The sequence below is a fragment of the Thamnophis elegans genome, chromosome 10, assembly GCF_009769535.1.
Source record: "Thamnophis elegans isolate rThaEle1 chromosome 10, rThaEle1.pri, whole genome shotgun sequence".
In the NCBI taxonomy this organism is placed as follows: Eukaryota; Metazoa; Chordata; class Lepidosauria; order Squamata; family Colubridae; genus Thamnophis; species Thamnophis elegans.
In genome coordinates this window covers 39,621,220-39,635,052 of record NC_045550.1, presented here as the reverse complement: position 1 = coordinate 39,635,052, position 13,833 = coordinate 39,621,220, and the positions used below count along the sequence as shown (strand labels likewise).

Sequence of the window (13,833 nt, the reverse complement as noted above, 5' to 3'; positions counted from 1 at the left end):
TGTTGACAACTGGTTCATATTCATGACCCTTGCTGTGTCCAATGTCAGGTGATCACATTTTGTGACCTTCTGACAAGCAAAGTCAATGGGGAAGCCATATTCACTTAACAACTGGGTTACTAACTTATCAACTGCAGTGACTCCCTTAACTGTGAAAAGAAAAGTCTTAAAATGGGGTAAAATTGACTTAATAAATGTCTTACTTAACAACATAAATTGTGGGCTCAGTTGTGGTCATAAGTAGAGGTCTACCTGTTTGGAAAAAAGATTTTTCCCTACGTTGATTTTTTTTTATCATAGTATAGATCATTTCATAAGTATGAAAAAAGATACTCTCACTAAATCATTTGAAACATGGATAAGGATTTTCTGTTTTTGTTTTCTAGCTATATATCTGACTTTTTAAAAACACTGCAAATTTCTTACCTCACACTGAAATGTATTTAATGTAATCATTTAGGAAGTAAGATCTCCAATAAGACACAGTTGATTTTTTTAAAAAATGGGTACACAGTACTGGAAATGCAAGCTTCTCAGTGGCAAAGTAAAGCCCAATTAAAATATAATACAATTGCCTAGTCACCAATTTGAATACCAGAACAGAGGGCTTAAAAAAAACAGACCTCTAATATTTAAATATCTAAATATAGCAGTATACAGTATAAAATTCCTGAAAAATTCATCTGATGCAACAGTCAAAATTATATTAGCATATTTTTTGCAGAAATGCTTTATGCCCATTAAGATGTGGATCCATGTTAGATTCCATTTAACTGACTGGACATGTTTTACTGGGGAGCTCAATGAGGATGGGTATTGTACTGTTATCTCAGATTTAATCATCTGCCACTGTGTGAATTCCAGGATTATCTCTATCAAACATTACTATGCCAATTGGTGCTTGCAGTTACATGCTGCAAGGCTGCTTTATTCATAATATACACACACTTAATTTCAATTTTAAAAAAACAGTTGTTCAATTTAAATATTACTCAGAGAATGAAAATAATTTCTAGAAAAAGTAGCATAGAAAAGTCTTTTGTTATCACCTGAAACAAAAATTCAACATGAGAATTATATTAAGTTCAACAGTAAAAATACCACCTTATCCTTAAGCATTGATACAATGATTTTTTTAAAAAACTTAGAAATGAAAAGCAGCAGAAAAGGAAAATTCCTGTTCTTAAAATTCAAGGCATTTAAGTGAATGCATTATATTCCCATTCTCCCCAGCAGAGCCAATGGCAGTCTAAGAGGGGAAAGAAGCTAGAAACACAGTACCAAGGATGAGTTAAAAACATTCTTCTACAGAATTATTATTCCATTAAATAACTGAGGTTCTTCAATCATTTTTTTAAAAAAATGGGTTTTTTTGCTGATTCTTATGCCACATTCTGTATACAGGTGAAAACTTTTAATTGCAATTTTAAGGATTCACTCACCCAAATTCCTGCAAATTAATGTCTGTATATATGAAAATGACATATTTTTTCATGATTTAAAATGACTAGAAAGTTTTTAACCTGACTCCATTCACCTTTTCATCAAGATGCACTCACTGAAACTAAGACAAATGTTGCATATACCGGAACACATAAAATTGCCTTTTTGGGACAATTCAGCACTAACACAGGGTAGCAGACATCCAAACATAACATTCTGTTTGCCTTTTAAGCTATCTCTCAAAAAGGCTACAGAAAATTCAGAAATCCACTAACCTCGTAATTCCAGACAGAAACTGGTAATTTACCAAACATATTTTCTCCACCCTAATTTCCATCCTCCTATTGAAAATTTTAGAGGAAACTTTTTGAAAAATCCTTTACTTTACAGTACTTTACATTCTACCCAAAGTATAGGATATGTAGGGATGTGCTATTTCAATGTTCCAAATAGCCTTGTCCACTAGCAAGGATATTAAGTACTATTTTTATATCCCAGATTAATGCTAATGACAATCTGAAGCAATGTGTTTAAATACTACAAACACCTTTCCCTCCCAATTAATCAACCATCCTTTGAGAGAAATTCAGATCTTTTCTGTATCAATGCACTCTAAAAGCATGGTATATGGTTCAAATCTTCAAGTCACTTAATTTTATGAAGTAATGGCCTGTGTCAGTATTACACTGTGTGTGGATTTATATTTGCCACCGAAAATATAATTGCATACAAAATATGTGTTTCTATTGACAAACATCAAGTATTTGAGTTACAAATTACCTAAAATCTACAGAAACATTGTTCAATCAGCCTTCATCAATAAATATGCTACCATGGCATTTACTTTGCAAATAACTGAACAATAATTCTACTGGTAAGGAGCACGATATTCATTCAAAATCCATAGTATGTACATCCATACCAAAACTAAAGTTTGGTTTTATTAAGTATTTGCTGGCTGTTTGGTTTCAATAATGCTGCAAAATCAATCTTACCAATTTGTTTTCAGTAATAAGAATGAACAATGACCACAAGTTGAAATGAAGAAACATTTAAACAATAAATGAAATGAAATATATTCTGTACTACACAATTTAAGTTAATTTGTTAGACAGTTTTCAAAATAAAGGCAATTTCATATCTTACTGATTGATCAGTAGGTACATTCCTATTGTTAACAGGATGTACTGTTAACAATTTGCAACCTTACTGAAACAGCCAAAGAAATAATGCCATTTCAAAATTTTGTCAATGATTTTGAAAATTAATAAAATTGGTTAGTGCAAATGCTGACAACAACAAACTTTTTTAATATTTATTTTTTCCACCTGCAATCTGTAGCAAAACATGATCAGCTTTATTATGCAGACAGGTATCCCTCCACATTATATAGAATTTAGGCATGTATAAATAGAAGAGCTCTTCAGGAAAGGGAAAAAAAACACTTCAAGAAATGAATAAAACTTCAGTTCTGAATTCATAAATCCCAACAAGCAATGTTAAAATGATATAGGCCATTCATTCCAAGATATATGACAGCACCTTAAACTGGCTGATCTATTTCTCCCAGTAACGTTTTTCACATAACAGCGTGTTAAAAGTTACAAATACTGATATGCACAAATAACTAATTCCTAAGAGAAAAATATGTACAATACTGCAGCATAATGAATGATATCTGCAATAACTTAATATTAGCCAATTTTAATATACATGATACTATTAACATTCTCCTGCCATTGCACAAGAAAGGATGTTATCACAGTTCCATGTTTTGTACATCACCTGGTGTTCCTTGGTTTTAATACACAACGCAGACTATTTTTTTTTCTGAAAGACTTATTTTGTGTTTAAAGCTAAGGTCAGTGAAACAAGACAACAGTGCAAGAGGCATAGAGATGTTATGTGATCACATAGAGTTCTTTTAAGTAAAGTGTCTATAAGGCTATAAGAAAGGATTGGTTGATGAGCTTCCTGCTGGAAAAGGCCCCGTTGCTGTTCCTGCCTAAAAGAAAAAGAAGAAATAATTACACATGCATCTTGACAAACCAAATTCAAATATAAATTATATGAATACTTGCAAGAGTTTGAATTCATGAAACAGAAATAATGTCACTGATAGTGCTTTTATTTCTGCTGTGCACAGTATATATATATATATATATATATATATATATACACATACACACACACACACACACATATATATATATATATATATATATATATATATATATATATATATATATATATATATATAATGACTATATACACATATCATTTCAAATTTGAAAACTATATTTCTGTACAGCTATCAAAATTATTTTTTCTCAATGATAGGTTTTTATTCTCTCTGCCTCTCAAGATTGATGAAAAACAAAACATTGTCTCTTTAAATTATTTAAATTAATTAACATTTTAGAATCCTATTTATATCATTTAACTCTCCTAACATTGTTTTTAGATGATGCAATTTTTCAATTTCAATTAAATGAGGATCATATTATACATAAGATAGAATTAAATAAAAGATTAAATATAAATAATCTAAAATATCCCAGAGAAAGTTGCAGGTTTAGGATTTGAGGGGTGGGTGGGGGTTGATATTCCCTTTTTTGTATCCTTTTGAGGACAACCTATTTCTCAAGATATGTATATGAATTAAGAAACCCATAAATCTGACCCATAGTATTCACTTACCATAAAAGGATTACTGGCGACTCCAACAGCTGTAACTTGTCCAAATGGGGTTACTACTGATTTTCCCTGTCCAAACGCAGCAAAGCCAGTACCTTTGCAATAAAATACCAAAAATTACTTCTAGACTAGATGTCAAATATCACATCATGCATACACTTCATTCCCCAAAATCAGTCCCTTTATCACTGAATTAAATATTTTCAATCAAATCAGTTAAACAATCAATTAAATGGCTTATAACCATTCATTTAGTTACAATAATGAAAAAAGTGTCTTGTTTTTCAGTTATGACTGTTGCAGCATCCCCATGCTCATATGATCAAAATTCAGTCACTTGGCAACTGACATGTATTTCTGACTGTTGCACTGTCATGTGATCACCATTTGTAACCTTCCAAGTCAGCATCAGATTCACTTAATAACTGCATGATTCACTTAAAAACTAGTGATACACTTAACAATTGAGGAAAAAAAGTTCCTAAATAATAAACTCACTTAACAACTACCTTGCTTAGCAACATACATTTTCTCTCTCTTCCTATAGGTGGTCATTTATGGCTTTGGAATGAGGCATCATTGATATGCAGGTGACCCTCAATGGAACATTGTCACTTTAGACTAAACTGGAGATGATATACATGTCCTGAAATAGTTCTTGTTAGAGATTAGATTTGGAGAAATAAGTTAAAATCTTTTCAAATCTTTCCATAAACAACTAGGCGATTCAGTAACATCAATTTCATGACAGATTTAACAGTACTCCTGGACTTGCAGCTCCTACTTAAGCTGCAGTAGAAATTGTGTTATACCAATTTGTAGTCACTGAATGAACGTTAATATGCTTGTGGGACAATTACCTATAAAACTCTATACAAATTAGCACTGGGACATATCAGGTTTGCCAAATGTGATTCTTGTTCCTTTTAAAATTAATGGATAAACAGAAAATAACATCAGATAACATTACTTCAATATATGATTATTTGGAAATATCACTATTGGCATAGAGATGGAAAGATTGAACAATATCCAGCATAGAATGGAGTTGACACTACAGTTGATGAAGTTGACAGATTTTGCTGTAGTGAAAAACTTGATGTTTTTGATCAGAGAAAAGTCATCATCTACATTTATTGGCAACTGAAAGCCTCTTATGGACATTTTGTGTAAAAAAGAAAAAAATGAATTTGTGATATATGGTTTTAATGATTTAGACAGGATAGATTATAGAAAGATTAAAATAATTAACTGTATGTTGTTATTCAGTCACTAAGTCGTGTCCAACTCTTCGTGATCCCATGGACCACAGCACACCAGGCCCTTCTTCCATTGTCACTCTCAGTCTGCTAAACCGTGTCGATGACACATCTATTTAACCATCTCATACTTTGCTGTCTCCTTCTCCTTTTGCCTTCAATCTTTCCCAACATCAGGGCTGTTTCTAATGAGTTCTTTCTTTTCATTTGGTGGCTGAAGTATTTGAGTTTCATTAAAATATATTTGTAATAACTGCTGTGAATTTATCTTTTAAAAATTTTTTCCTAATTTTTTCTTGTACTTTTTCCCTCCCTCCTTCCTTCCTTTCTCTCTTTTTTTTCTTCCTGAATTTATATTACTCACTATTGGTTTTTAATCTTGTGTAAAGTTTTAATATAAATTATATATGGACCAAATAATTCTGGCCATGTGTTCTAACTCTTCTAAAATCAGACAAGGTGACAAGTCTTTTTTGTGATAGCCTCCCACTTTGAAATACATTTTCCCTACTTGCACTTTGGCAAGCTTTTAAGACCAAAATAATGGCTTTGTTACTATAGTTTTTATTTAATTATACTTTAGTGCTGATGTTTTTAGATTTGCTGAACAAACCCAAAGCTGGTGTGGCTCACAAACGTTTAAATAAATAAAAATAAATAATATGCATACAGTCTGATCAGGTGATTTTTCACAGTTGTTTCCCTATACAAGTAGTCCTCATCTTATGACCACAATTTCCATTGCTAAGTGAGACAGTTGTGAAGTGAGTTTTGCCCCATTTTATGACCTTTCCTGCCACAGTTGTTAAGTGAATCACTGCAGTTGTTAGTAACATGATTGCTAAATGAACCTGGCTTCCTTATTAACTTTGCTTGTCAGAAGATGGCAAAAGGTGATCACATCACTCAGGACACTGCAACCGTCATAAATAGGAGTCAGTTGCCAAGCATCTGAATTTTGATCATGTGAAAATGAGGATGCCACAATGGTTGTAACTATAGGAAACAGTCCTAAGTCACTTTTTTCAGTGCTGTTGTAACTTCAAATTAACTAAATGAACTGCCTGTACATTACCAGTTACATTTATACATGCAATACATTATTTCATTGGCCCACCAACGAAATCATGGAAAATAAAAGTTTCAAAGATAAACCAGGAAAATGAATTGTTTTAAAATAACCACTGCACTCTTGAAACAAAATGTAAAATGCAAGCATTTACCATTAGGTTGCTGAGTGAAAGCAGCCTGAGAAAAAGCTGCCTGAGCTGGGAAAGCAGGCTGCTGGAAGTTACCACTAAAGCTAGTAGGAAGACTGTATGAGGCAGTTGTTCCAAATCCTGCAGGCATACTCATGGAGGCTGTGCCAAATGTTGCTGCTGATGAAAGAAACAACAGGAATCAATTTTTTGTGTTCAACTTTTATTATTATGTCACATTAAAAAGCATTTTGGCAGAATTCTTTGTGAAGCAACCAGTCACATGGCTAGCCTTAAACTTTTAGATTTTATTGACATATAGCCAAAACTGTCTGGACTGTTCCTTTGATATAATATTTGCCAGTACCTTGTTGAAGGTATTTTCATTTTTAGGGAAATAGGAAGGCTAAATAACACAAACACTAATTTTTGATGATTTTAATAGAGAATAATTAAAGAGCATAAAAATGTCTAGAGCATCATGAAATCATGTAGCTCACTAAAGAAAAAGCAATTCTTACAAAGCAATCCTTATAAAAAGTTAGAACACTGTAGAAATTCTAATAAACTGCTTCAGCTGCAAACTAAATTCTCTTTGGTTCACAGCATGGACCAAGAAACAAATTCCACTTAATCAGACCACATCAATAAATATTCATTCTTAAAACTGCAACTAACACTATTTTTCTTTTTCTTGAAAGGGTGAAATTAAACAAAATTGTTCATTAATCACTTTCTTGAATTTTGAATAGAGTATGTAAAGGATATTATCCAATAATTATACATGTGACACAACCTAGAAATGAACAATTTAAAATTTTGCAGAGTTTTGTGATATATATATACACAATATATATCAAAAGCTTCAGGTGTACAATTATTGAGAATTACTCTATTGAAGCATTTTTTCATATAAAAATTATGTTTTAGAGATTTGGCATAACTTTATCAACACATCCATCAATCAATATTTATGGCTAGTCAAGAAAGACATGATGAAAGCGCTTATTGTGGAATAAATAGGTGCACAAATATAAAATAGACAAGATACAGATAGGAGACCAACAAAGCTTACACAAGCCATTATTAGCAGGGAAGATAACTAACTGTATTTGCTAATACAGAAAAATCAAACACATTGTGACAAGGTACAATGGTTTGACATCATTAGTATTACTAAAAGTATTAGGGGTACAAGCTTCAAAACTCATTTTAAACGTTCTACATATGTGACCATGGAGGTAAAATGTAGCAACTTTAGCTCACAACTCTAAGCACACTTAATTGACAGCAAGACCCAATTAAATTAATGTCATATTTTTTAAATACACGTGCTTAGGACTAAAGTGTTAAATTTACAACAAGTAATGTGTTAATGTATATTTATAGTCAATCACCATCCATGCCCACTCCATTTCATAATATGGAAGGAAGGTAGAAAAAGTTGTACATGCAAAGGAACTTGTAACTGCAGTAAGCTTTCACAAGCAAATAAAAAATTAGCCACCTGAAATTTATATAAAATGTGGCCACCTACCAAAGTGAGCCTGAGGAAATATATGAGAGTGAATTGCTCCTGAAAGGCCTTATGAGAAGTCACAAAGAGACCAGATATTGTCAATTTATTTATAAACAACTTCTTCAGTTGATAACATGTAATCACTTTATAAAAACTTCAAAATATTTCATTAATTTTTTAAAGTTATTTCTCAAAACACTAAAATAAATTTGTTTTAACCAGCAGTGTAGAATTATTAGCTTTACAACACATAAGTGTCCCCCAAAAATAAAAGAATAAATGATATCAAAGTTAAATCTGTAAAAACAAATTCAAATATTAAAGGGTTCTACAAGAGTAGCCCAAGTGCCTAAATTACAAACATGTTATTAAATAGATTCAACCTTCAAAAAGCAATTAAAAGGATTTAGTTGATCTATTTATATTGCTTATTCATAACTGTTCAACCCAAAAAGATAAGTCTAACGCCCATGAGATTTCATAACTACTTGAACATCTTTAGTACATTAACTATACCACAAAATTATGTTCACCTGTCAAAAATAGAACAAAAATTGCTATCAAACATAACTGTAGATATATTTTTCCTAACCTGCTGCTCCTCGGTTGGTGGTTTGGAATGGATTTGTTGATGCGGCTACTGCAGCTACAGGTGGAGCCACAAATGGATTTGTGGATGGTGTTGCTGAAAAATGAAGCACTGACACTGAGAAAAGGATATGGTTTTTACAAATTTGCTTATATCAACAGCATGGCAAATCAGTTTTAAGTTATATTTTAATCAATGAGGTAGTTTTATCATAGTCTGCTTAATACACCAACTTAGACACAAGACTGATACCTGAGCAAAAAGGAAATTGGAATTAACTATAGTTTTGCATTTTATCTGAATTAGGATCTCATAGTTATCAGCTGTGGAATAAATCAAATCATTACTTGCAGGAGCTGAAGAATACAAAAGTCCATCACTTAGTTTACAAAGATTAAATCATCATTACAAATTGCCCATTTTTTAAAAGAACTAATTTTATTAAAATTTAATAAATATGAACAAATGTGAACAAGCAGGAATAAAAAAAAATCAGGTAGAAAATCCAAAAAAGTACAAAAAGAGGAAAAAAAGAAAGAACCTGGTTTCTTTCTTTTATACAGATATAGATAAAAAATACATCCAACTCGTAGTTTAAAAGTCTCATTATTTCTAAAAATCAAAATTAATTTCTTTTAGTTTTTCTCAATAAGCCCAAAAGTAGCTTCATTAACATCACTAGCTTTTAAAATACAACCAAATACCTCTTCATTCCATGTCTCACCCCAATTTCTATACTCATCTTTAAATCTATGGCTTCCTTATTAATGAGTAAATATCCAATAAAAATTAACAAAAATATCTAATAACTCCTTTTCCATTTCATTTACATAACAAAAAATGACCATCTTATTAAGTATCAAAAACAAATCCATTACTCCAATAGACATTTCCAAAAGAAACACTATCCAATTTAGACAACCATTCAACACATCAACCATAACTATCTATAACTAATTTAATATATTTTTCCTTCCTTCTCTCAAATATGCTTAAATTCCATAAATAAAATTCTGACTCTTGATTTCTTCTTGTCTTCTCCCAAAAATTCGTATTATCTTTCAAGCCCATTTCTAGTTTCCATGAAGTAACTACAATAAATCTCTTATATTTCAAATTGAAAGCGCAATACCCAAATTTATTTTCAATTTTTAAATGATTTTCCAGTTGCATTTGTAAGTGCAGTGAATCCATCTTTGTTGTCTAAGTGTGATATATTCATCATTAGTAATAACTTCTGGTTGCAGTAAAGAGTTAAAAAGTTCAGCACTTCACAAGTCAATAAATCAAATATTTCCTTTAAAGTAGCCATTTTGTACTCTAGTAATCAACCTTTGTTTTACAATTGACATGTAAACAAGACAGATTTCCCACACAAGATATTTTTTTATTTACTCTTTCAGAAAAAGGAAATCCTTTGTTTATAAATCCAACCAATTAGTGGCAAGGTAGAGAAAATAATAAAAAAAAAACCCCAATGCCATTCAGAACTTCAAACTGTAATGCCACAATGCAAATTTGCTAAAGAGGAAGTTTTCAATTTTCACAGAAATACAGAAAACTGACAGCACAAAAAGACCACGTGGACCATCAAGTCTGTCCTTTTCAATTTTTAGCAACAGCACTTAGACTTATACACTCCTCCATAGTGTTTTACAGCACTCTCTGGGTGGTTTAGAATCCCAGCATATTGCCCTCCAGTAATCTGGGTCTTCATTTTACTAACTTCAGAAGGATAAAAGGCTGACTCAACCTTGAGCCAGTCAGGATTGAACCCCAGGCTATGGGCAGAGTTAGCTTGCAATACTGCATTCTTGCCACTGTACCACCACAGCGCAATGTTTTTTGTTTATTTTTTATTTTTATTTAATACTTAGTTTTATTTGTATTTTTTTGTCAGATGATAGGCGTGTTTATCCCAAGCATGTTTAAACTCACTGATGACTAACCCACTACCTTTGCTGCAAATTGGTTCCAACTTCCCACTGTTTCTGCAAAATAATACTTTCTAACATTACTTCTGAATTTCCCTCCTGTCCCTTTGAGGTTATGTCCCCTTGTTCTTGATCTCTGCTTAATAACGAAAATACTGCCTTCTAGTACCTACTGGTAATTCACACCCTTTATATATTTAAAGGTTTCAATCATGTTCCCCAGAGTGTACATATTCAGTTCCTCCAATCTTTCCTGATATGTTTTATCCTTCAGACTTTGCATCATTTTTGTTGCCAGTCGCTGGATTTGTTCAATCTTATCAATATCTTTTTAAAGAGGGTTGCTCAGAACTGGATACAGGATTCTAAATGGGATCTGACTAAAGCCCTATATAGCAGGATTTGGATCTCTTTTTTCCTGTTCCTCTAGAGATGCATCCCAGAATTTGTTTGCCTTCACAACTAACTGGCCACACTCTTTACTTATTTTGCAGTCATCTGCTATGAGCATACCTAAGTCCTATTCTTCTGTTGCTCTTCTTCAGTCTTTCAAAAATAAAATTCTTTCTATTTGAATATTTAAATCTCTTTAATTTTCAACTTTTTGCAAGTCTAGAAAGTATAAATTTCCAATGTTTCTATCTAAATGTAGTTCCAGAAATACAGCCACCAAAATGAAATATTAAATCTGTTCCAAAAATTAAGTCTCTCCGTAACTGCAAAGGTGTCCATAAATTCAGATTCACTGCAGTGTGAACTTGATGGAGATTTTACCTCCTATTACTCAACTCACGTCAATCAAAGAAACCTATTTTCATAATTTACTCTCATGGAGTCACAATCCAGAAGACAAATGGGTCAACTTCTGGTTTCCTCCTTCAATCTGGAAGAAAAAAGAAGGCCCTCCTGCTGTGCAGTGAGCAAAGCCATCTATGTATGACCTTGTCTCCAAGAGTGTTGGAAACAATAAATCATCATTTTTTCCACTAGAAGTCTCTCCATTTTGTTTCTTATATAAAGCACCCTGGCTTAGATCATGAACAGATACAAACTGTCTCAGAGGTAGTCTTAGTTTAAATTTAATTTATTATACCTAGTGATGGATACAAGCTAAAATATAATCATGCAAAGTGAATCTATCAGATATTGTTTAGAAAGATTAGTAATATAATACCTCCAAACTGAGCAGGAACATTGGATGATGTAGACTGCGTCTGTGTATTAGCACCAACTGGAACTGTTCCAAAAGCATTACTAAAAATAATTCATATTCATTAGTTGTACAACATTTGTACATTTACAGCTAATCACTCTACATGAAATCCATTTTAAGTTAATTTAAGAGACAATCTGGTTTGATTTGCAATCATTTTCAAAATGATGTTATATACAATTGAAAACTGTGATCCCCAGGTAACTAATAACATGCATAGAAAATAAAGAAACTGGTAAGAAATTAAATTCAGAACAAAAGTTACATTTTATGACAAGAATTTCACTAAAGATGGCATGGATTTTCCTAAGATTAAAGTTTAAAAGAGGATTATAAATATTAGCATTCATAAAAATGTAATTAAGATATTAGAAATGTTAATGATTAATCTTGAAAGTATAGTTTCTAAGTTTGTTCCAAGAAAGTAACTTGACAGTATTTTTGACAGTATTTTCTGGTAAGCTTTCGAGCTACTACAGGTAGTCCTCGACTTAAGGCTGTTTGATCAACAACCATTTGAAATTGCAATGGCATTCAAAATAAAGAGACTTTTGACCTTTATCTAAAGTTATGGCTTCTGCAGTACCCTGTGAAAACGTGAACAAAATTAGGGTGCTTGGCAATCTGCCTACCCTTATAAACAACTGCAGACACAACATCGGGCCCACCCACCTATCTTCCTCCCTATCCCATCAGGCATCCCATCCCTTGGCACTCTTTCCCAGCCAGTTGTGTCCCAATACACCTTTGGGCCTCCTTACTTGCTGTCACATGTCTTACCTTTTGTGAAGATCACATTTGAGAAGAACAGGCCAATCCGCCACACCCTTCCTACAGTATTCAGAGGCATCTGATGCCATACCAGAAGTAGGCCCAATCTGAGAGCAGCTACAATTCTTAGATCATATGAGAGAAATCTAAGCACAAGTGCCTCAGGAGGACCTGGAAGGTCCAGGGGGGTTGAGGAGGTGCTACAATGGTGTCTCCCAAGGCCTCACCCAACCCGTGCTGAACTTAATGACCGCAATGGGGGGGCGGGGGCAGGCATGGATTGTGATTGGTAACAAAAGTGATTGTATGGGTACCTTGCTTAATGATCACTATGATTTACAACCATAATTCTAGGCTCAATTTTGCATGTAAGTTGAGAACTACCTGTATTTTTGCAGGCAACAGTATATTTCTCATTTCAGGGTAAGATATGAGGGTGATATAATTCTTGAGATGAAGATGAGCTATGGTTCTCTTCTAATAATGATTTGTTCTTGTTGGGTCATGGATGATCAGAATTCAAAAATATCTTGCTTTCAAGTAACAGTATTTCAAAAACCCTTGCACATTAAAATGATGCCATTTTATGTTTGCTTTGTTTAAACACGAAAAATTTACATGAAACTTTTATCAAGAAACAGTACCTGCTAACATTACTAGTGGAAGTATATGCATTACTAGTGGTTGCTGTGGAGCTGAACACACTGTCCAATTCTGCTAGGGCTGCATATTTGTCTGAAGATGTACTTCTTTGACTTGGAGCCGAGACAGCAGGTACTGTACTGGCAGCAAAGCCATTTCCTTGCTCATTACCACCTGAAGATAAAAGCACAATATTAAACATTCACACACTATTTTTCAATGCAAGTTAGCCAATTCTGTAGAAGTATTAGAAAACAAGCATTTAAAAAAACACACAGAAAGTCATATTTACAATTAAAAATGTTTTGGGAAGGAAAGAGATTTATTTTTCAACTATTTTATATACTCAGCCTCTTATTCATCTTTTTTGAGAAGGAAAAAAAAAACCTTGTACAAGAGTTCCCACTCAGGAAAATACTAAATTAATGCCACACAGCTACACACCGCATATACTTATGATTAAATACACAAGAGACAATCCTGCAGGCTCTGCACACATTTTATGGCTTTCACATAGTTAACTAGCTTTAATTTTCACATGCAGTTAAACTGAATGTATAATACATA

At 32.7% G+C, this 13,833-nt stretch overlaps 1 protein-coding gene across 4 annotated transcripts in view; it reads right to left on the bottom strand.

The window, feature by feature from the left end:
- Positions 1-284: 284 nt before the first annotated feature.
- The window catches only part of AGFG1 (ArfGAP with FG repeats 1), a 35,086-nt gene continuing 21,537 nt past the window's right edge, over positions 285-13,833 (bottom strand). For all 4 annotated transcript variants that reach the window (XM_032224960.1, XM_032224961.1, XM_032224963.1 and 1 more), the window contains 6 exons: positions 13,269-13,440; positions 11,815-11,894; positions 8,710-8,802; positions 6,623-6,778; positions 4,144-4,235; positions 285-3,448 (listed from right to left, as the gene is read on the bottom strand). In XM_032224960.1, the coding sequence (XP_032080851.1) occupies positions 3,389-3,448; positions 4,144-4,235; positions 6,623-6,778; positions 8,710-8,802; positions 11,815-11,894; positions 13,269-13,440 (653 nt within the window). In that variant the 3' untranslated portion in view covers positions 285-3,388. The remainder of the gene's footprint in view (positions 3,449-4,143; positions 4,236-6,622; positions 6,779-8,709; positions 8,803-11,814; positions 11,895-13,268; positions 13,441-13,833) is intronic.